General features: G+C 40.8%; 1 protein-coding gene across 1 annotated transcript; it reads right to left on the reverse strand.

Annotated features, from left to right (window-relative positions):
* Positions 1 to 720: 720 nt before the first annotated feature.
* On the reverse strand, positions 721 to 22672 carry LOC131250636 (uncharacterized). The gene is made up of 2 exons (XM_058250920.1): positions 22570 to 22672; positions 721 to 1322 (listed from the first exon to the last, which is right to left on the reverse strand). Exons 1-2 carry the CDS (start codon positions 22670 to 22672, stop codon positions 721 to 723), a joined length of 705 nt encoding a protein of 234 aa, XP_058106903.1.
* Between the last annotated feature and the right edge of the window lie 3310 nt (positions 22673 to 25982).

A 25982-nucleotide genomic window follows, 5' to 3' on the forward strand; every position in this document is an offset into this window, starting at 1 on the left:
AGCTACCCACCCAACAACGCTGGGCTTGTTGGATCCACCCTTGGTGAAAACTGAATTTTTGGAGGACTTGGGTTAGAAAAGGCCATTCCACTCGATCATAAGTTTTTTCCATATCTAATTTCAGGATCATGTTCCCTCCAAACGTTTTACGATCGAGATCGTGGATCATTTCCCTCGCAATAGAAATGTTTTCCACTATGTATTTGCCCTTTACAAAGGCTCCTTGTTCTTTTGAGATGATGGAAGGAAGGATGAGGGCTAGCTTACACGCTATGGTCTTGGAAAAGATCTTTAAGATGCCATGACATAGGCTAATGGGTCTATCGTCTGCGATGGTTTCAGGGTTAACCTTCTTTGAGATGAGGCAGATGTTGGTGCACTGGAATGCTCTTGGCATGGGGCCTCCTGCAAAAAAAATCCTTGGCCGCTTCAAAAATATCACTAAGAAGAGAAGAAAGCCCCACCAAAACCACCAGGCCCAGGAGTACTATCGACCGGGATGGATAACGTGGCAGCCTTCACCTCTTTAAGCGTGACCGACCTCATTATATCCAGGTTCATCTGCTCTATAACTATCATTGGGATACACGATAAAATAGCCCCGTTCACTGCCCTGTCTTGAGATGTGAGAAGGACCTTAAAATAGTCCTTAGCCGCCTTACCTATGTCCTCGCTTGTAGTCAAGGTCTCTCCTGATGAAGTTATGATTTTGTTAATCACCTATTTTCTGTGCTTCTCCTTAACTGACCCATGAAAAAATTTTGTATTCCTGTCCCCTTCTTGTAGCCATATTATTCTAGATTTTTGCTTCCAAAATAATTCTAGTTGAAGTTTAGCTAGCTTGTGATTTTCCTGGGCTACCCGCAGCTTGTTTAGATTGTCAGTGGAATTGGAGTTAATAAGGTCAGTTTCAGCTCTTGATATCTCATCCTCTGCCTTTTGCACATTGTTATGGACGTCCCCAAAAACAGTCTTGTTCCAATCTTTAAGGGCCCTTTTTAGATGCTTCATCTTGATGTACAGTTTGAACATTGGAGCGGCTGCCACCTCAGCATCCCAAATTTCCTTGACCACCCATTTGAAATCGACGTGCGTGGTCCACATTCGTTGAAAACGGAAGGGCCGAGGGAAATCAGCACTATTATCCTTGAAGCTCAAAAGGATCGAGGTATGGTCCGAGAAGGAACGAGTAAGGTGATCGATAGTGAATCTCGGAAGGGAGCTTATCCAAGAAGCATTTACTAGCATCCGATCGAGCCTTGCCCATCTGCGGCTCCTGTCAGACCTGTTGTTACACCAAGTGTACATGGATCCATTAAATCCTGCATCGATGAGAGTGGAATCGTTAATGGTTTCAATGAAATCACGCATCGATTCCATGAAAGATGGATCGACCAATTTTAAATAGAAATTTTAAACTATGACGTTGTCCTCGGATTTCTATTATTCAATATGAATGCTAAAAATTTTCCTTTTTGGTTGGTAAACAATGGTATCAATGGTTAGAACCATTCTTGGAGGTGTGAATTTTAAAAAATGGCACATCCAACAAAGCACCCATAAAACAAAGCACCCATAAGATGAAAAGAGTTAGTCATCCAATCATTTTCAAATAGAACCCCATGCAGTGGTCGTTGCCGTCTAGAGTAAGGAACTCTAATTCTTGAGGCTAAAAATCATGAATGCCTAAAAAAATCTTCATGAGTGAAAGTGACTAAACTTACTATTATTGGCCCACAAAAAGATCCTGTGAGTGCTTATACTCAAACACAAATTAGTTGTCAAATTTCGTAGTCCTGAAAGGATCGCAAGGTCTTACGAAGATTCTCATCGACAACTCGTGAAGATATATCATCGACTCGATCAAGCGTCCCAGGAAAGACTCAACATCTCAACTTATGAAAGTCCATGGTTCAAAGATTGGAACACTCCATATGAGTCAACCATTAGGTGGTATAACCTTAGATTGACCTTAGGTTAGGTGTATTTTTCATAGCATCTTTATGATCATCTTTTATATTAAAATATACTCAAGTTAGGCCAGCCCAACATCTGGTTCAGCCAGCCTAACTGTCTTCGGCTAATCTTATATTATTCAGGTAAGTTTACAGATTGAACAAGATTTTCCGTGGCATGTTCGGCCAGCCTGACCTTGGATTCGGCCAGCCGAACATGACCGTTCAGCCAGCCCGGACTTGTTCGGTCAAGTTTTCAGCAATGACATATATTTAGATTTCAGGCATATTGGTCCAGCTAAACCCTTTGGTCGGCCAGCCGAACTTGGGCTTGGGCCAGCCCAATTTTTGAAAGATCTTATCCTATGAAATCCGAGTGTCATTGGAAAGAAATCGTTGGAATTTGGCTCGCCGAACAGACACTTGGGCCAGCTGAATTTCCAAATCCTTTGGCTATAAATAGAGGGCTTCTCTCATCCATTTACACAATGAAAGTTAGTGAGAAAATCCATCTTTTCAAGTGATAAAGCCATGCTCCTCTTAAGCTTTTTGAGCATAATTCTAATATTCTATTTTAGCTTATTTTTAATTCTCTCTCTCAAGACGTTTTAACTATTTTTAATAAAGTAATCTAAACTCTATTTGAGATCTAAAGAATTGAATTTGCAGCACCTAGGGTACTTGTTTTATATTAAATATTTTATAGATCCATATATTCTTTTGGGTTGAACTCATGTACGACTTCATCAATATCCCAAGAAGAATATCGCTACATTCAAGTAGCAGCTACGATTTCGACTCGCCAATCAAAGATAAGTACTGATTTACTTTTATTTTAGTTTGGGTCTTTTCTTAAATAGAAATTGAGTTTATTTTCTTTATTATTCCACATTGTATCGAAATATTTGGCATAGTCTTATTCATCCCCCCTATAGGACATCTATAGCTTGTCCTTTTAAGTGGTATCAAAGCGAGATTGCTCTTTTTGGGATTAACTTCCTACAGCTAGATCCAGGGCTATTGAAATGTTAAATTTCGATAGTTTATCTATTTCCATGCCACCTCCATTTGATGGCTCAAACTATTCTTATTAGAAAGCAAAGATGAGGATCTTCATTAAGTCCATTGATGAAAGTGTGTGGCAAGCTACCATGACCTAATGGATCCCTCTAATGATGGAAGTAGTGGCTGAAAATGGAACCATGTCCATGAAATAAAGTGCTTATACCTTTTGGACGGCAGTTCAAAAAAGTGAAAGTAGTGCTAATGCAAAAGCCCTTAATGTTATTACTTGTGCTCTATCACCAGATGAATTCAAAAGAATCATTTCTTGTGATATAGCAAAACAAGCATGGGATATTCTCGAAATGACACATGAATGGACTAACATTGACAAAAGGTCTAAGATTCAAATCCTCATAACAAAGTTTGAGGAAATCCGTACGGAAGAAAATGAATCATTCATGGATTTCTATACTAAACTAAATGACATTGTTAACTTTATGTGGGGTCTTGGAGAAAAAGTCTCAGAAAGCAAAGTGTGCGCAAAAGTACTACGATGACTTCTTGACAGGTTCAATTCTAAAGTCACAGCGATTCAAGAATTGAGGGATATCGATGCAATGAAGGCAGAGGAATTACTTGGATCTCTACAAACCTATGAGTTAAATTTCAAAGCTCCTAAGAACAACTCCATATCCCTTAAATCTTCTAAATCGAAATCTAAAGACTCAGATTCTGAAAATGATGAGAATGAAGATGATATGACTATGTTGGCTAAAAAGTTTTATAAAAGTTTCAAGAATAAAAATAGATCAGATTTTCAAAAATGTTTTGACAAAAGAAAAGGAAACTCAAATGTTTGGAAATCAAAATCCAAAGACACCCAATGCTTCAACTATTCTGAATATGGACTTGTAGCTTCAAAGTGACCTAAGAAGGATAAATCCAAAAGAAGATGTATGATTGCCACAAGGGATGAATCATTAGAATCTGAATCCAATTAAGAAACTGACGAATCAGACCAAGAATCTGAGAAAGTGCAAAAGGCATTCGTGACTATAGATAGAATCACTTCATCAGATGATTGTGAAATTTCTGACTATGAAACTCCTGAAAGTGATTTTGAAAATGAAGAAGATCCTTAAATTGCTTATGATGCCCTATATAAAGAGAGTTGTAAGATTGTGACAATTATTTATTTATTTATTTTAAATTACTGATCTGAAATTAGAACTTGAAAAATCCATTTTGGAAAAATCCTAATTTTCTAATTGTTTTGAGAAAACCAAACTAGATTTAAATCTGAAAATTTTTAAAATTCAAAATCTCAAAACTGAAAATAAGAATTTAAAATTAGAAGTTTCTTCTCTTAAAAATTTAAAAGAGACTTGGATATACACCTGAGGTGACCAGAGACTTGAAAAGTTATTAACTGCATCTCGATGAGGTAGCGACAAACCTAGCTTGGGATATATCAAGAATCACACAGAAAAATCTAAAACTTTTACTCCTATATTTGTAAAAGGTGAATACTCAAAATCTAAAATAGAAATTATAAAGAAAATAAGGAAGAATGAAAAACCTTTCCAAAGAACTTCTAATCCAAAAACTAAGGCCAACTATCACAAATATTAAAGGAAAAATAATAACTCTTCTCTAACTGATAAAATTGTGGACTTACTTAAAGAGCTCTTGAAATCCAACTCTAGAAATAACAGAGCAAGTGGAAACAAGAACAACTCTTACTCTCAAACACAACGAATAGTAAGAGATCCTTCTAAACCCAAAACCATATTAAAATGGGTTTCAAAAGATAAGTACCTTGTTATCCACACAGCCTTCAAAGCAAGTTTGGGAAGTAAAGTTCAGGAGCATTTGAAAAAGACGGTGAGTAAAAGGGGGGGTTTACAGTTGGAAATTTCTCTTAATGGTACAAACAACAAGTGATTTTGGAGAAATAGCTTACAAGTAACATTTTTTTAAACCATACCTACGGAAATGGTAGGCCGCTCATGAAAATTTTGGAAAGTTAAAATTTTCTTAAACGTTTTACGGTGTGTTGATTGCTGGATATGGCCCACTCATATAGAACCATTGAAAAACATTAACACGTCAGCTACAATGTTCTTATTTCCCTTTTCATTGATGTTTCCACTTAATGGGAAACCTTGTGCTTTGACATAAAATGCCTGTGCACTGTTGGAAAACATGACACGTTAACTATGACATTCTTATTTTCTTTATAATTGATGTTTCTACCTCATGGGAAACTTCGTGCTTTGACCGTATGGTTCTTGGGCCTAAGGAAGATGTGAGTCTCTCCAAGGTTTGCTGATGTTCTCATGGGTGTATAACATGGCCCCATACACAAATCCACATGCACAACTATGCTCCAGCAACTTGTTCCTTCACTGGAAATTTTGGATGTATCTACTCATCCAGTCTTTAAACTACCCTGGTTTATTTATTTGTAAGACCCGACCTGAGTTCCTGTATGTGCATGTGTGTGTGTGAGTATGCATTTAATTTCTTATGGTATCGCAGTCCTACCAGTTGAATTTTGGTGACCCGTGACCCTCGGATTGTGTTTGCGATCATCCTTGAGTCTGGTCACATAGACCCAACTCGGATCGACCCGAGACCTATGCCATCTTGTTCACATCATCGTTGCGGTTCCAACAACGTGTCTTGTGCATCCATCCGATATGTGGATTAAAAGTTATGAACATTACATAGTATGTCCCTTAATCATATGACCCACTTTTGTGCAATACATGTGGACCACCTCCTTAGTACAAGTCCCTATACACACTACAAAAATTCTATGGAAAACACCACCCACTTCAACAAACACTACACAAGCCTACTCTAAGCCTAAGCATTGTAATCTCCTCCCTGGGCAATGATTATTTTTCTTACAAAACAATGATGACACCTCTCTCTCTCTCTCTATTCTCTCCCTTCCTCTCATTTCCCTCCATTGCTAGCAACACCCCACTCCAACGTCCCCTTCTCCCTCTTTTCTCTAGCCCCCTAATCCCCAACATACTCCCAATCTTACCATCAAAAATAGATCTCTACCATTAAAACCTTTTCTTAGGCTCAAGAACTTCATGGTGTAGAAGTTTGGAGGCTTTCCTTGCATGTGGGTGAATATAAATTTCTGAATTCTTTCTTGACCTTTAATCTTCTCTTTTCTTTATGTATGGATCATATGGGACCCACTAATCCATGGTGGGGATCCCATTTGATCCTATGGATGTGGCCCTTTGGCCCATCCTACATTCATGGACCCCATCATGATGTATTGTATTATCTACTCCATTTCAAGGTCATCTAGACCTTAAATACCATGTTGGGATGGCATCTCAACCATCCATTTTAGTTATGGATCATGCATGCATTGGTTTATTGTTTCATGTACAATCAACATAGTCGTATGGATGAGATTGATTCTTGGGAGGGCCCATTAGTGGCGGGGCCCTACCCCATGGCCGGATTGCCTTTTTCTTATTTTATTTTCTCTAATGTGTGAATGATGATGTGTGTGTGGCCCACTTGGTGGGCCTGGGACGTCCCAAAACTCTAACAAGGGTGGGACGCCCCTACCACCCAATCCCATGATTTTTGGGCACTTAAATCAATGCATGCAAGTGTCCTAGCCTAAGTCCATAATCTGGATATGTGTGGGGCCCACTAAGGGAGGCCACACATTCTTTTATTTGCTGTATATATATGGTTATAGGCTGATATGTCCAGCCATGTATTGCTGTCCAAAAATCTGGACAGGTTTCATGGACTGCTTTAGCTAATGTGTTGGTATGGATTTAATATATGATTCTACTATTTTTCTTGATGATTATGGGGTGCAATATGAAGGTGTGGACCCCACCTTGAAGTGTGGTGGATCACACCTCAAATGGCCCATGAAATGGTACCCAAAAGGGGGCCCAAAGAGGGGTGGGTGGTCCACCTTGCTGGACTGTCCAACCCAAAAGAATGAGGGGAAATCCAAATTCTAGATTATTTTTTGAGTGGTGGGCCACTTTTGTGGACCCCACCTTGTTTTATTTTATGGGAGAAATACTAATCATCCATCCCTCCCATCCTATATGAAGTTTGGGCCCACTTTATTGGATAAACATTGAATGGACAGCAACATTTTACTTTGGATAGATTGTAATCCTGAATTTAATTAAAATATTTTTAAGCATTCAAAATTCACAAAATTTTGTGTAGGTATGTCTCACCCATGTTAGGACCAACCTACCAATTTTTGGGGCCAACGGACCCTTGTGCATACCGTGGCAAGGGCTGGACCGGCCCACTAGGCTGGGACATCCAGGTCAAACAGATTTTCTGGACAGTCTGTATTCGTTAAATTAATTAAAATATTTCCGCTATTCCAAAAATTCTAAAAATTCATAGATAGGTGTCCCACCCATTATAGTACCCATATACCAATTTTTGGGGTCAATGGACCACTTTGAAATTCGCGGCGCTGGCTGGACCGGCCTACCAGGCTTTGACGCCCAGGTTGGGGCGTCCAGCCTTGGTTGGCCGTCTAGGCAAATTTGTGGACCCACCTTAATGTATTTTGTATCCCACCATTTATCTAAGTGGGATACATAGGGTGTGTGATCATTCTCTCCTTCAGTAGCATCCAATTGGGATCCATTTGGATGAGTTTTGGGCCAGTTACCTAGGCCCATAGGACTGCCTACCCTTGGGACGTGCAGCCCATTGGACAACTGCTAGACATCTAGTTCAGCAGCATGGCCCACCTGATTTATGTGCTTTAATCACTCCTTCATCTGGTGGGACCCTTTTTGACTTCTATAGACCACTATATATTTAAAATAATTGTATAAATAAATTTTTATTAAATTTCTAACAAGCCTAGATAGTGGGTGGGCTGAAATTTCAGCATTAGGCCTAAAGGTTGCTACCCACAAATGCACATTTTGGGGCCGCATGGCCCACCAAATTTGGAGATATTATTAGACATCTCTTACCCCATTTTTAATTAGATTTTGGGCTTAATTAGTGTATATTTAAGGCCCATTCCAGTTGGGTTCTTATTGGATTAGTCTTCATAGTTATTTGTTGGGTTTTCCTAGGCTCATTGTCTTGAAACTTTCTTGGTAGGCCCCTGACCTTTGGGCCTATATTTAATACACTATTGTGATGGGTTTTATGGGCCAAAATACTCAAGTAGTTGGGCCCTTGCTTTCCTATTAAAATAAACTCATACTTGGGCCGAGGTGTGAGGCCAAACTCACTTGTTTTAAATATAAGGATTACCCATATGTTGGAATAATGGGCTGCCCATTAGGCCCACCACAATATGTGGGTTTATGATCTTCATGGTTGGGCCCAAACCTTGCCTATGGGTCCACCATATTGCTTATGAGTTGCACTTTTTATGTTTGCCCACTAGGCCCATGATTGGTTTAGGCCTTGGGCCTTGATTTGTATTTGGTTAGAGGCGGGCTACCTCTTGGGAACTAGTTGAGGTTGGATGTCCTCCTGGGTGTTCCTAAGGGAGGCTCATGGGTTCTTCTATGGATGGTTAAAGGCCCACCATAGGCCCTAGGCTATTTTTCTAAGGCTCAATGTGAATGTATGTGGAGCCTACCTTAACGCATGTTTGGTCCAGGCCATCCAAGCCTTAGATTGCCCGATCATGGAGGCACTCTCTACCTTGGATTGCTGGTGGATTCACAATCTAGTAGCAAGCCCACTTGATCTTTTCATAATGTATACACACCCTCCATCTGGTGAGGTCCTCTGTGAATATTGTTGGCCTTCATGAGATTGTTTCCACATAGGTCCGAGAAGTCAAATGGGCCAAAAGCTTATTAAAGGGCCTTAAATGTACATTTTTATAGTTAAAACTTTATTTGGCTCTGGGGCCCACCATATTGAGAACTTATGTACGTGTTGCATGCTTATGTTTTCTTATAATCTTTGGGCTTAATCATTGCATTCTTTTGGGTCACTTTTAATGATCACATTAGGACCCCATCTTAGATCAGATTTTTGGGGCATCCCATGGACCCAGAGTGGGTTGGACATCCCAGCTTGGCCCACCCATATATTGGGTTGACTTCCACCATTTTGATGGACTTATAGGCTGAGATAAGGATATTATTGGGTCCTTGGTTGTCCACTTAAATTACTAGTTATTGGGCTAATGTAGTGGGGCCCATTTCATCCAAACTTAAACTTATTTTTGAACCATACATTGTGTATGCAGGCTGCCCACCAAGTCCAACTTAATGTATGAAATTCTACAGCAATTGGGAATTGGGCTTTGGGCCTTAATTCCCCTCTTGGGGCCCATGTTGTTGAATGTAGTATTAGACCCTTTCTTTTATGGCCCATTATGAGGGATATATGTATGTGACCACCTATTTTTATCTTGATTGTGGGCCTTGGGCCTTCTATACATTTAGTTCATGGTTGATATGCCTTTTGGGGGATAGTGGTTAAATGTTCTCATTATGGACCCCTCTAGGCCTAGTGTATCTAAGTGTGATTTGATGCCCATCTTAGACTCTTATTAGGGCCATTTCTGTATTATTTAGTCCTATAACTTATATGCTTAGTCTCATGGACTACCCCAGGTAATGGGCCTCCACTGGAGGTTGGTTCCTTATGGATATTGTCGAAATACCTAGTCTTGGTCCCCTCTTGGATACGAAGAATGTACTGCATTATATATCGCTGCATAATGCGTCTAGATTCATCTTCATGGCTCATGTGCATCATTGTATGCTTGAATGACACTGTGTGTGTGGTTATGATTGTGCCATTGGGCATTACATGATTCCTTCCTCGAGGGACATGGTATCCCCTCTTGAGCACGTTGGATGCTTGGAATTGATGCATGGTTGATTATGTGATTCATGCATCTGGCATTGCATAGCATATGAACATTATCGCCCTTGCTTCATCAGGGCTATAACCTCCACAGACACATCGTGAATGGCCATGTTTGGACACCGAAAATGTTACTTGAGCATATAGGGTGCATAGGATGCCCATGGATGAAATTTTTAAAACTTCCGTGGTACCAAGGATCTACTCTAGTGCCGTGACCGGGTGGAAACATGAGCACACGAGGGCCTTACACCTTTAGGCCGCGACTCCCACTATCATGTAGTCGATTGGATTAGGGTGTGACCTTACCTGTCTGAGGGAAAGAGGGCAATAGCTAGGCTGAGTCTGACCAGCTCATGAATGGGTCCGCTACCGTCAGGCCTTATTGGTGATTGACTGTCCACAAGTAGGTAGTGAGGTCTCCTACGCTCGTTTGGCTATGCGGATCTATAGAGCAGCAGTCATCCTGCAGTGTACTAGACCCTGGTGATTTCCTTATGATTGAAAATGTACTTGATATGTGGATTGGATATGAGCACTGACATCACTTTGCATTGCATACGCATCGAGTACTTAAGCCCCTTTATGCATCGCCTTGGTAAGGCGCCCAGTACTTATTGTATCGTATTCATGATAAGCCTTGGTAATGCTATTGATATTATTATTGATCATGTTTCCCTTCCTATATCGCCTATTATTCTTCTGTGCACTATTGCCACACACTTTCACCACCCTCTAAGCTTTCTATAAGGTTATGCACGATTGATGCGTGTAGGTGATCCTATATCAGCATCGTAGCGGTAGAGCTTGGATTAGAGTTGAGCTGAGGACCCCCAGTGTTGCAGATCTTCTTCCTACTTCTTTCGTTATCAGATGTATTTCTTTTAAGATATGTACTTGTAAAAGTTCAAATTTATAATAGATTTTGTAATGTGTTATTTTGTTATTTCTGAAATTTACTTGTTGTGATCTTGGGTACGCTCATATTGGAAATGGTTATAAGGTTATGAAAATCCTCCCTGGGGGATCATAGGATCAGAACCTGCCCAAGAGTCGAGAATAGGGTACTACAGAGGCTGTTGCAGCCAGAACCAGCTATCGGGTTCCTTGTGAGTCCGGTTATTAAGTCTGGGGCGTGACATTATTTATTTAATCCCTGGTATCTTTATGTTAGGGCATACCGAATGTAAGTCTCAGATTTCCCATTATGCTAAGTTTACACATATGAAGACATGTATGGGACTGGTCTATATGGTCTCCTAGAATTTGGACACCTCAGTTTCCCTTGTTATGGAAACTAATATTATCTAATTTTCCATTACCATAGTATATTTGTCCTGTGAGTTGCATGATACTTAGGCAGTGATGCCTAATATGAAGTTACTGAGAAACTGTAGACTCACATCCCTCAACTCAAATGTCCTTGGTGGTTGAATAGGACTATGCCAAATTTAAAATAATCACAGTGGAATAAAACAATAAGATAGCCAAGAACAGGAAAGATAATAATTCATAATACAGAATGTAAAGCAATCACAAAATCTAGTTGTTCTAAGGACAACCTTTCACCATAAAAACCAAGGGTTTATGGCAGGACAACCTTACTAGAACAATTAGAGAATAAAAGCTAAAACTGTAAAGGAACAAAAAGGAAATAGCAAGAATTGAAATCTAAACTATTACAACATTCCCCACAGTGCTTGAAATGTAAATATTACAACATTCACATCCACACATACATCCCACAATTTTGAATGATAAATGATATAGAAATTAAGCAAATATTCAAACCACAATACACAAAGAATTATAGTGGTTCACCTGTGTGTTCACCAACTGCTAAACAACAGCCACACAGATTGCTACTCCACTCCTAATATCCTCATACAGGGGATATCAGCGTTCATTATGAAAATAAGTTTCATAGGTTCACCTAAAACCTCCACAATTGTATCTTTCAATGGGCTTCCCCAATTCAAAAACCCCACTTCTGAGTTTTCCTGGCTCTCCTCAGATAACTAATAGATTGAGATTTTTATGGCTTAATCTAAAAAAAACCAAAATGAAGGAAATTTACAATATAGTAAAATACCTGGATTTCTCCTTTTGTAGGAGCCCGGAAGAACCAATTGGAGTAGAAGTTCGAATGTGGAAGTTCAATGTCCAATACTCACTTTGAAATGGTTCTAAGTTCTAATTGATTTTAGATTAAATCCAATTAGGGCTAGCTTTATTTGATTTTGGTTCCAATAAGTGGAATATCCCAATTCCTCTTTCAAATTAGATTGGAATGCAAAAATAAAATCAAATAAGAAAAGGCTAACAAAAGAGAATATTAAATATACACAATTAGCTTAAGAATGAACACAGACTTATCTCAGAGTGATGCCTTAATTTTACTTGAATTGAATTATCAAACTCTGAAATTCGTGTTCTATTTATAGTTGCAGAAATCGCATCTACGATTGGTCTTGAGGATACTACGACTAGTCATAGACTGAACAGATTTTGGAAATTTTAAGCACGATCGGATAAAACCGTTCCACAACTGGTCGTAGGGTGTCGACGACCGATCGTGAGCCCTTCACGACTGGTCATGAGCATCCTACGATTGGTTGTGAGGCACCTGATTTGTTCGCTGTAGTTTGAGTCAAAGGTGCACGGCTGGTCCTAGAACGAGTTGACACTATTCTTACGACCGGTCGAGTAGTCTCCAGGACTAGTCATAGCTCAACCAAAAAATTTTGAAAAATTACAACAACTTAAGACTGGTCTAGAAATTTTTTTGACTGGTCGAGCCAGAGTTAGGACTAGTCAAACAGAGTTCAGGACTAGTCTTAGAACAGTCCAAATACATGTAAAGTAATTCAATTTAAATTATGTATACAAAATGACCTACCCTAAGGTCAATCTAAGGTTAATCATACCTTGAAAGTGTGGTATGAACATTGAGACTTCATTTCTTCAGATGATAATTGACCTTTGAAGATTGTGAAGCTTGAGATCTTTCTACTTGATGTAACCCTGAGCTTGAGATCTTCTAGAGCTTGAATTACACTTCATCTTGCATTGTACACTAACTCGAGTCTTTAAATAAGATCACTTCTTTCGTTGTATCTGGTACTTGCATTTCTTGAAATGGTTTGAAGTAGTTCTTCGTTCTTGACTTGAAGCAAAGTGTTTAGAAAGGTAATGTAATGTCTTGAACATATATACCTATGAGCTACACAAGGCATAGATTAAGGTTTTAGCACCACAAAATTTGACAACCAAAGGAGTAGGAAACCATAGCACTTACATAGACTCACATCGATCAACTCAAATAAAACTAAATTGTAGAAGCCAATTTTTAATCCAAAATCAAATTGTTTGAATGATCCTAACATCCAATTGATGACACTTTCTGTTGTAAGAACATTTCATAATTTTCATTTTTAGCCATCCAATAAATTTTATATTAATTTGATAGCTAATGAGCTTAAGTTTTTGTTCATGATAGATCTAAACTGGGATTCATAATTTGGGTGGTTTATTTGACATCTATGTCACATATGTAATTTCAAAGTTATTTCTAAGTGCCTATTTGTCATCCATCATGCTCACCCAAACTATCAGTCTTTGTCTACTTGTGTGTGCTTGAATAAGTCAATTGTACTTTCTCTGAAAAATAAAAAAACATTATTTTGCATAGTGAGGTTTGCTCGAAACATCCCGACGTATTGCAATAACATACATAGGGAATCTAGCTGTCAGATCTCAATGACCTATCCCTTTTATGTGACAGGGCTCCAATTTGATGGGGGATGGCAAAGAAAAATATCATATTGAAATTTTAAACCTTTGATTATACAGTAATCATGTAATCATGTAAGGTGAGACTCATTTAATCATGTAAACTGATTGAATCATTGAAAGATTACTTAGATTCAAAGGGTTAACTATGGGCATACCGTATTGCAATACCTTGGGGGCATAAACATCTTTCATATATAGTTTTTAGACAAGGTTGTTATTGTGGAATTCATTTCCTAGTTTTTATGTTTCCCATAAAATGGTAAAGTTGACCCAATATTAAATTTGGTTTGGCTAACATACCAAGTTCTTATGAAAGTTGGTGAAAAGTCTAAAATTTTGTTTTAATTCCCTGTGATTTTCATTCTCTAGGTTTTTAGTGGAGCATGATTTTTAAAGAAAAGATGGGAACATAATTACTAAGGAATTTAGAACCAACTAAAGTAAAAAACCATACTAGGTTTTCATAAAAATTAGAGAATAACTTTGCTAAGAGATACAAAAACCACAAACCAAATGCCCCTTCAATGTCCTTAAAAAAAAGACTAAAAACTAGGTTTCAAATATGACATTCTATACATGTCAAAGCCACAAGTATCAATAATTGGCCTAACCTACTCTACCTTAAGTTTTGGCTATTAGCACTAAACAAAATAGTCGACAGTCGTATGGTTGTTTCCCTTATGGCTAAAAGCCATTAGTGAATCACAATAATCCATAGGTAAAAACAAGGATTTATTAAACCTTTATTGTGAGTGTTACCCTTACCTTGGGGCCCACCTTGATGATTTAATGTATATCTACAACGTCCATATGTTTTTGCAGCCCATTTTAGAATGTGATCCCAAAATTAGGCAGATCCAAATCTCAAGTGGACCACACCATAGTAAACACTGGAGATTAAGTGTAGACAATTAATATTTAGTGTCATCCACTTGGGCCTTTGATTTGCTTATTGTTTGGGATCATGCCCTAAAACAAACTTTGAAAATGAATGGATAGAGTGGATAAACCACATACATCATGGACCCTATAGAGCCCCTGACAGACCATCCATCTCTAGCTTTGTCCTCATACAAAAGAAGAGCCCGCAAGATGGCTTTCATTCTTGCGGGCTCAAGGGAAGGTTTCTGTAACGCCCCAATTTCAGGAGTCAAGCACGTACTTGATCCCCGATATTCCGGGTATCATTTATGCTTTGCGGAAGCGTTATCTTTTGATATGTTTTAATCTGATATCCAAGCCAGCATAGAACAAAGCTAGACAGTGTAATATACTCTAAAATAAATGCATCAGAAGTAAGTAAAATGTAAGTAAAATGTGTCAATGTAAAGTCCATCTAACACAAAAACATCTGACACTCTTAGTCGAGCAGCGCGTGTTGAGTGTCAAATGTTGCATATTCTTCCCTATTTATATCTTGGTCTTATGATCATGATGCTATTTATAGGTGTATTTTATGCATGTTTGTGTTGTAAGGTGAATCTAAGAGCTTGGATTGAAAAGAATGCTAAAATCATGGAGTTAATGCTCAAGAATCACCAAGGTAAAGGAGAGATCTTAAAAGACCAATAATAAAGAATTCATATACCAAAGATCCAAGGAAACCAAGTATAAAAGTTGAAAAAAGGACTTAAAGGATAGTAGAATATGTAGCAGAAAACATACAAGTTCTGTCACGCCCCAAACCCAGGGACGGACAACTTTCGTGACGCCTCGAATTCGGCACTCGACTTCCATACACCAAGTCCCGAGTTCAGCGCACCACAAGGAAGATTTTTGACTGAATTTTTTTGGGTATATATATATAATAATACCTAAGCATGAAGATCCATGATTAAGGTACCAAGCAACACTCTCCATTATAAATTCTGATGGTTACAAGTACAATGCTTTCCAAAAGGTACACAACGTCAACATTACCAAATCAAAAAATAGATGCAATACATCAAGAAAGCAAAGTCTTCCAAGCTACTCTAGCCCTAGAAAAAAATGAAAAATAGGAAGCTAGGCAAAAAGCCTAGTGAGTACACACGTGTGCAGTGTGTCCTACATGTAAGCAAGATAAACATGCCATGAGGAAATCATATATGTGAAAGGCATGTAGCATGTAAGGTATGATATCAATGTCAATGCAATGCATATACATCATAGTAATACTTTGGGTTAATGCTACCAGCATCACCAAGTCATGTTTTCATTTCTCCCACTTCATTTCTCCTATATCACGGCCATAACCGTATTACACACATCCGTAATCACATCTTCATCATCATATTATCATGCCATAATCATACAATATCAGAGTACACAATACAGATTAGCTATGCAAATGAAGAATCATGAAGAGTCAAATATCATATGCCAAGGATGCAATATACAATCCTAATGAGTTCACGAATGCTGTCAGCCGTATCTAAATGCAAAAGCACAGTAACCCAAAATATCATATGTCGTGGATGTAATGCAATATGCAATGCGAATGGAATGACCATGCTGGAGTGTGAAGTTGGGATGATAGTACGTAGTATCATAGGCTACGGGGTCTATCACAAGGGACTTCTATCCAAACTAGTCTCATACTTAATTTAGATAGTCAAACTCAATGTGGTAAACTCATGATCTCAGGTTAGTCGCGCATCCCAACCGAAATCCTTGCCATTGCGAAGGTACACGTAACAAATAGTTGCGCACTATCAGCCCCAGTGGATAGTGAATAAATGAATGAATGAGTATGCAACTCCTGATTAATAAGTCCACATATCAGTACAATTCCTCTCTGGGATCATTACTGGGGTTTAATACACTCCAAATGGCACTGTCTCTCTCCTAACAGCACAGTCCAAGTGAGAGTAAGAAACTTCACTATCTACCTGGCCAATAGTCTGTCAATACCTATCCGGCACGTCGATAGCGGACCCATTGACGAGCTAGTTAAACTCAGCCAAGTAATGCCCCCTACCCTCGGGCGGGTAAGGCCATACCCCCTCCCAACTGACCACGACACAGTGGGAGACGCGACCTCCTGGTATTTGGCACTCGGGTGCTCATGTATCCACTTGGTCTCGACGTTGGGGCGTCTCCTAGCCTTGGAGGTATAGAGATTTTCACACAGGGACATCAATGGCGCCCGTATGCTAAAACCAAATATTTTCGGTGTCCCATCTGGCCATCCACGATATGCCTGTGGAGGCTACGGCCCTGATGTCGCTAGGGCACACAATGCAAGATGCATGAGTCATACAATACAGTCATACATCAATCCTGCGCATACTGTGTACTCATGTGAGATAACCTCTGCCTATCAGGGAGTCTTATAACAATCTGCCTAATGACATATGCAATGGTCAACCACATCTCATAACAAACATACAGATGATGCGTATGGGCATGTATGATAATGCAATGCTGTCACATACTCATAATCAGTATTAATAACTAGCCTCAATAATCAGCTTCGACAATGTGGACATTTAACCAACATTGCCCCCAAGGAATGGCCCACATAAACATTAATACATACATCATGGTGAAATCACACATCACATCGGTCCTCAGATACATCGCTTCGGGTCTCACACAAGGGCTGCACATTCATCGCATTGGGCCTCACTCATGGGCCGCATATACATCACATTGGGCTGTATCATATGTGTACTACACATCACAATGGGCCTCGGCTCATGGGCCATGAATGCACCACATCAGGCTTCACGACCCATGGGCTTCAAATACACAAGAGGTGAGCCCTACACATGGGCCTCAAATACATCACAATGAGCCACAACCCATGGGCCTAAAATATATCTCAATGAGCCACGCCCATGAGTCTCAAATACATCACACTGGGCTTCACCCATGGGCCTCGAATACATTGCAAGTGGCCTTAAATCTATTTCACGGGTAGACCACATACCTGGGTCTAATACACATCACTATAAGCTGCATCACATGGGCGGAAAATACATCACAATGAGCTTCATCATATGGGCCAGAAATATATCTCAATGGGCCTTGCCCATAGGCCACGAATACATGGCTACACTAATTATGATAAGTCTTATATACAACCACTTCACACGTGTAACGCCCTGGAATTCGGGGGTCGAGCAAAACTCAGCTCCCGAGTTCCAAAACATCACTTATGCAACACATTTAATGATAGATGTCTATTGACTGTATTAGTGCATAAAACATGGAATAGATTAAGCCAAAACACAGATATGATTCAGGGATAAGTGAATAAAGCAAGCGGAAGACTTATAGGAAAAATATGTGAACAAGTGTAAATCCCTGAAGTACATATACAAGCCAGATCGTATGGAAGTATTATTTAACAAAATTATAAGTATCAATTACATCATTTCAGTTCCCAAAATAATCCCAGAGATCCCGCGTATCAGACCGAGGCTCGTTAGAACCTGTCTGAAAACTGCATATAGGAGAAGGCAGCCTCGTCATCATCCAGCTCCCGCTCTACCTCAGACGTTGCATCCACATCTGCAACATCAGGGCCTAAGACAGAGTCTGGTGGGTGTTTAACACCACCCCAGAAATGTGGGAGTGAGTGATCAACTCAGTGGAACAATAAGGCACTGGTTAACATGTTATCAGTTCAATCAAACAGTAATGATAAAGCAGGACAATTAAATAAATCCTAAGTACTCTTGTTAATGCAAGGATGAATGCAATATGATGCGTGCCCTCACGCGTACACCCTCAGCGTCTTCATCTTACGTTACACATGACATCGCCTCAAAGTGCGCCACATCTACAAAGCACATGCAAATGCAGTGCATGGATATGATTACCAAGTTGTTATTAGTCCATTTCACACAGCAGGATTGGGAAGCTAAGATACCTTCCTCACGTCACCATTCAAACAGTGATCCATACTAGGGTCGTCAATCCTAGACATCTCATACGATCATATATTTGAGGTCGTAGCAAAGGGCTCGTCACCAATAAATGCACGCCTTTCATGCCCTTACTACCACAGTTCGGCTCGTCACCTCCTTGCGGTATCCAGGTATGCTCGAGGTCACTACAAAGGGCTCGTCACCAATCAGTGTAGGCCGACAACACAAATATAGTGTCCCATACCACCATAATCGGCTCACGAGTTTAGTTGCTCACTGGTCACTACGGGGAGGCTCGTCACCCCAGCGTAGGCCGACAGCTCGACCACGGTGTCCCATACCACCATGTCCGGCTCATGAGTCTTGGCGGATCAAGTACCATAGTTAATAGAATTTCACTGGTAAGTTCGGTACCCTAGATTCAAGCAATAGCGTCCATACATGGTAAACATATATCGGACAATCGGGTTACTTGACGAACTCGACTAGCACGAGCGCACGTTGAATTGAACGACATAGAGTGCGCAAACACTCCGCGTGGCCAAACCACTGCCGATAACTCTAATACGGCTCGGGTTCGTCTAATACGTCCTACGTGGCGAAAGCAATCTCAACCACGAACATAGGATCAATTACCGATTTCTTAGACTAAGGCATAGTCCCAAACACCTTACACTACAACAGATATTCATGTGAAATGTAAAACAGTAATGGAACAACAACTCAAATCATGGTACATAGGCAATTGAAGAATATCAACTTAACATAAATGTAAGCACCAGTAGTGCTTGAATTTAAATAACATGGAATGTAACTTGCATAAAGGAAATCATGCACATCAATAGGAGTGTTGAGAATCACTTCTCGACGCTCGCAATTAGTGTAATCAGTTACACTTTAGATCATTCATGCATTTCCACAAACACTTAGCATACATGGAACAACATACATGACGTATGTTGAAATACATGCACTTAGACAATTCCTTTTACTAAGGAGTTGTCATACATGCATCTAGCATACATACATGACAAATACTCATGACAAACATAAGTGCATATTTTATACGTATACGGTACTTTATAAATACACATAGAATACACAAATCTCAATATAGCACATGCATATCAGGAAAGCAATGTAAACACAACATTTGACATGTGAAATCTCATCCATAACAAGAATAAATCACTAACTGGGATTGAAAGCCTTGAAAACCATAACCTATACACTTAAAGTCCGCACCTTAAGCAAGGAATGAACACCGAACTAATTTAGACGAGTTGTCTTCGTCAACGGCGCTAGAATACCCTAAAACAAGGATGGAAATGAGATACAACAACACCAAGACTAATCTAAGCTCTAACACAGGTTAGGGTTAGGTTAACTTACCCCAAAAGAACTCAGAACCGTCAGAAGAACGATTCAAAGTGAAGGTTCAAAGATGAAGAAGAACAGGAAAGAAACCAAGATGATTCACCAACTTATCTCTCTCACTTTCTCTCTCTTTTCCACTCTCTTTCCAAGCTAGGGTTAGAGAAAATTCGTATGGAAAAGAGGGCTAGGGTTTAAGGACTATAAATAGGCCTATTCTTGATGAAAATAACCCTAAGGACAAGGTATACTTAGGTTATAACCAAAGTAAGCCTCACTCGATCCAACGAAGCACTTCTGGTGGGCCTATAACCACGAAAGGTCGGACTTAAGCTCCTTGACCATGGATCTAGGTCAAGCTGAGTTTTCATACCGACCGGCTCTTCAGATCAGCCGTGGCGAACTACACTCAATTCAACAGTCACGGAATCTCGATCAGGTCCACAAGCACTAGGATATGCCTGGGCTAACTATCCTGATCAGAGGGTGAAATTGGGTCAGAATCCAATGGTCAGATAGCTTAAAATCGTGGCGCAAGCGACACGACTCAGATTTCATAAAAACATATTAAATTCCAACCGTTCTTACACTCTTCACTCCAAGCTCAAACAAATCGACCCAGAACATCACATGGACTTAATTTTCGAGGTGATAGTCAAGCCCAACTCGGTGACCGCAACAGCCTAAGATCATCGCCATCGGACTTTCGACGCGTGGTCTAGGTCCGATCCAGATCTTCCAAAAATTTTCCAGAACAACTGGATTTAGCGATGGATCCCAGGTTTCAGAGTAACGTAGCGCTCACTAATCTACACGTTTAGAGCCATGCAGATACAATTTAAAGTGATTGATGCGAATTTCACAAGCAATCGAGTAAAGCGCTAATTACCCCAAAACAACTACTTAAGGAAAGATTAGCACAAAAATTCCAAGGTCGTTACAATCCACCCCTCTTAAAGAAAATTTCGTCCTCGAAATTCATACCTTCATATAATCCTCGAGGATCAGAGGGTAGGTCTTTCTGACCTCAGCTTCAGATTCCCAAGTAGCCTCTTCCACACCATGATGTGTCCATACCACCTTCACAAGAGGGATAACCTTGCTACGCAATACCTGCTCCTTCCTGTCGAGAATACGCGTCGGTCGCAGTACATAAGTGGCATCCTCACTCAACTGCACTTGTTCCCAACTGATAATATGCGAAGGATCAGGAACATACTTCTTTAGCATAGAAACATGAAATACGTTATGCACGCCCGTAAGAGGTGTGGGCAAAGCAAGGCGGTATGCTACCGCTCCCACTCGATCCAGAACTTGAAATGGACCAATAAATCTTGGCGTCAGCTTCCCCTTCTTACCGAACCGCAAAACTCCCTTCATAGGAGAGACCTTCAGAAAAACATGGTCTCCCACTACAAACTCAAGTGGTCGACGCCTCGTATCAGCATAACTCTTTTGCCTGCTCTGCGCTGTCAGAAGTCGACGTCGAATGATGTCAACCTTCTCTGAAGTCACCTGCACCAACTCTGGGCCAAGCAAACTACGCTCACCAATTTTTGCCCAACAATGTGGTGCTCTGCACGGGTGATCATACAATGCCTCATAGGGATCCATACCGATACTCGCCTGGAAACTATTATTATACGCGAACTCTGCATACTGAAGACAATCATCCCAACTGTCTTTGAAATCCAAAACACAAGCTCGCAACATATCTTCCAGGACTTGATTCACGCGCTCCGTCTGCCCATCTGTTTGCGGATGAAACGCGGTGCTGAACTTCAGTTTCACACCCATTGCTTCCTAGATACGAGTCCAGAAGACAGATGTAAAATGCGTGTCTCTATCAGACAAATCTCCAGGGGAACTCCATGCAGACGCACTATCTCCTTGATATACAACCTAGCCAACTCGTCTGCAGAGTAAGTGGCTCTGATCGGTAAGAAATGTGCCGACTTCGTTAATCGATTGACGATCACCCAAATAGAGTCAAATCCCTTCCTCGTCCTCGGCAACCCAAAAATAAAATCCATAGAGATGAAATCCCACTTCCATTCAGCTATGGGCATGGGCTGCAATAACCCAGGAGGTTGGCGATGCTCTGTCTTGACCTGCTGGCACGTGAGACAACGAGAAACAAATTCAGCAATCTGGACCTTCATATTGTCCCACCAATAAGACCTCTTCATATCCTGATACATCTTCGTGCTACCTGGATGCATCGCAAGCTTAGAACTATGGGCTAACTCAAGAACCTCCCGTCTCAAGTCAGGGATGTCAGGAACACATAACCGGCCACGAAAACGTAGGCCTTGGCTTGATTTTTAATTCTATGTATGGATGAGTTTTCTCAAGTGGGACTCAAATCATGGTCCTATTATGGTCTAGTTGAATGGACTATGATTTGTGAGCCTGGAAGATGGACCTTTGACAAAATGGGCTCATGAACGATGGGCTTAATCTTGGACCTAGAAAATGGGCTTTGAAACTTGGACTCTGGGCTCTAGACATTGTGCCTGGACTATTGGGCCTTGGGCCTTGATGGGCTTTGACATTTGGGCTTTGATGGGCCTTGAACATTTGGGCTTCAATGGGCTTTGGGCCCTGACCTTTGATTTTGACTTGGGCTTTGACTTTGACTTGGGTTTTGACTTTTTGACTTTGGACTTTGACTTGGGCTTGGTAGGGAGAATGATACTTACCTGTGAATCTTACTTGCACAGCACGCCTTGCCATGGCAGGAACGATGCCGGTCCTTCTCACCAGTCGGTTGATCCCTGTTATGTACCCCAAGAGGGTTGACATTTGTCTGATGTGGCTCAGGAAGGTGGCGCCCCTATGATCCTGAGGGGGCGTGGAGTCAGGACACATTGGCTAGACTAGTTTCATGATCTACAGCCTCTATTCTTTGAGGTGTTGGAGCACACTCCATTTGCCAGTCTATTCTGGGTTCGTCTGAGTAAGAAAAACATGTCCCTTTTATTTGCCTTGATGAGCGGTGGCATGCCGAGACTCATACTTTCCATTTACCCTTTGAGGAATGGGGGATCACTCCATATGATATCTATATGCAGTTGGGCCTTAGGTATGATGGGGGATTTGTTCCTTTTGAGGAGGATCTACTGGTACCTTCTAATGATGATTGGATGAGTCTGCTGGGGATGATGTCAAATGCTTCACACTTTTCTAGCCATCGTTTCAGGCTACTCTGGCTGTCCTCGAACTTTGCTCAATGCATTCCTGAGACCGAGGTGGTGGCTGTGGTGAAGGCTCGTGCCTTGATATTGTACACCATGGGAGCGATGATCTTCTGTCACGTGAATGAGCTGGTGAGTTCCCATCTATCATTGCTTGTGGCTGATATCACCTTTCCCATGCCATACAATTAGAATGTGACTTTCCTCGCCCATTTGTATGAAGGGCTAGACAAAGCCAGACACTGCATCAACCAATCCTTGACTAGTTTTTATCTAGTCATCGAGGTACCATTCAAATCCACTACCTTGTATTCTTCTCCTTGGTGATGGTTGGTTATATTTTTTTTTAATTGCAGCCCCATGTAGGTTTGCTTTTTGGACCATTTTCCCCACCTGTCGCCCACTTTGATCGACCATTCACCTCATTTTTCGCGTATGATGCTGTGGTATAAAGACAATCGCAGCCGTACGCGCATGTTTTCCGATCTCACATGGAGATCGAATGTCCATGCCCTTGTCCCTGATGATGTGAGTGGTTACCCTGCCCTATGTCGCCCTGTGTTGTTTGATTTTCTATTTGCCCTTTACCCCTAATCTTTTCTTTTTCTGCAGTTCTAGACCAGTAGTACCTTCGGTCGAATGCAGCACTTACTCCCACAGCTTAGGAGGCTTTTCAGGCCTCATGACAACGCTGTATCCTGGAAGATCCTCACGTGAAGAAGTGGTATCTTGGAAGAGTGGCTCTTTTGGCAGTTGACTAGTAGTCCACTGGCTCCGCTTAGTCTGTTATCTGGTCCAACTGATTGGAGGTCTGTGCTCGAGTAAGAATTGGCAACCGCTTTGGAGGGTTTTGATGCCAGTGCCTTTGTCGATCCGATGAGAGAGTACAACTCATGGTGTGAGAAGTACAACATTGGCTCTATTCTACATCTTATCTATGCTTCAAGAGGTGGTGCGCGCTTTACTGGAGGGGGACTTATGGGGCCACATCTCCACCAGAAAGATATGGACGATTAGCTCCATCATACTCTATGACCATGTACTTTTGACTATATAAGCTTTTGCATATAAAGAAGCTTTTTGTCGCTTGTTGTCACTTTTCGGGTTGACTTTTGAGCATTTCCTTTGCTATGTGATTCCAAACGAGCTTTTAGGATGTGGTCTATGTTACGGGGTCTTTGTAGTGTGCCCCGCCTTTGATTTCATGATATTGTGGGCCGCTGACTTTTGGCACCCGTTCTGTCTTGTCAGGTGTAGTAGCGATGTAAGACCTAACCTGAGTTCATGTATGTGCATGTGTGTGTAAGTATGCATTTCATTTCTCTTGGTCCCGCGGTCCTACCAGTCGAATCTCGATGACCCGCGACCCTCGGATAGTATTTGCGGTCATCCTTAAGTCCGATCATGTAGACCCGACTCGGATCTAGTAGAAGCCTATGCCATCTTGTTCGCATCGTCATTGTGGTTCCGATGACGTGTCTTGCACATCCATCCAATGTGTAGATCATAAGTTGTGTGCATTTCATTTTCTAGCCCTTGATTATGGTCATGTGGCCCACCTAGGGATGGTGTGCATGGGTTTCTAGGTTGGTCCAATCTCTTGGCACCAATTTCCAACACACTACACACACACTACCTAAAACCCTATTCCTACACCACCTATCTCTAAAACACCACCCAAAGACCTAGAAAGCCTACTAACCCTACAACATTGTTTCTAACTCCTTACTTCAATCATGACCTTTCTCTACCCAAGGCAAGAAAAAAAATGATTGCTAGGCTTAAAACCACCCTCTCTCTCTCCCTCTCTTCTCTCCCTCTCATTTCCTCCCTTTCTCATTCCCATTTCATCCTTGGTAAGAGAGGGTGGGACGTCCCCACTTAGCCATCCCATTCCAGCCTCTTTCACCTTAAATTCTTCTCAATCCAACCATCCATACCCATCTCACCCATTAATACATCATCCTTGGAGGACTAGAAGCTAGGTGATACAAGTTTGGAAGAGATCTAAGGTGGGTGTACTTCTAGGATGTAGGATTTTCAATTCCATGTTCTATAACTATTAATTCTTTCATATGGGAAGTGTAGGACCCACCAATCCATGGTGGAGATCCTACACCACCCCTTAGATATGGCCAAATGGCCAATTTCATGCATGCATATCCCATGCATCGAGTTTTCCCCTTATGGGCCCCATCATGGAGGACTCCTTGGAATTCATTGCATGATAGGTCATCTAGACCTTAGAATTATGGTTGGGATGGCATCCCAACCATTGATCTTGATTCTAGGACATGCATGTGGTTGATCTATGTTGTAACATGTGAATCAATGAAATGTGTGGTGTGATTGATGAAGAGGAGGGCCTCAATGTCACGGAGCCCCTCCTCTTGTGGCCGATTCTTTTTTTTTTTTTTGATGTTAGTATTTTGATCATGTGTGTGTGGCCCACCTTGTGGACCAATAAAAAAATCTAGACCATCCATGGAGGTTGGACGCCCATGACAGTCCATCTTTAGACACATGGCCCAAAAATCCACCTAAATGGAGCACATGTTAGGGGTTCTTGATGATAGGAAAGGTTTGGACATTTGTGGGGCCCACTAGGATGGTCTACAACATGATTTTCTAGGGTTAAATCCCATTGTAAATAATGTCTATATTTAATTCCTTTCAATTACATGTTGTTGTCCAGAATGTTTGGATAGATTTTTGGGCCAACTTGAGGCTAGAATTTGGAACTTTTGGTAAGGAGTTTTATACCAAGTAATATATGATTTTTGAATTTTTAAGTCCCACCTTTGATCATGCCAAATTTCAGCCTCAACTGACCTCATTTAGGGTCCCCAAAAGTGTGGGCAAATATGGGTAAGTTACTGGATTGTTTTTTCCTGTAATTCCAGCAACATTGCAGTCTG

The sequence above is a fragment of the Magnolia sinica genome, chromosome 7, assembly GCF_029962835.1.
Source record: "Magnolia sinica isolate HGM2019 chromosome 7, MsV1, whole genome shotgun sequence".
Taxonomy (NCBI): domain Eukaryota; kingdom Viridiplantae; phylum Streptophyta; class Magnoliopsida; order Magnoliales; family Magnoliaceae; genus Magnolia; species Magnolia sinica.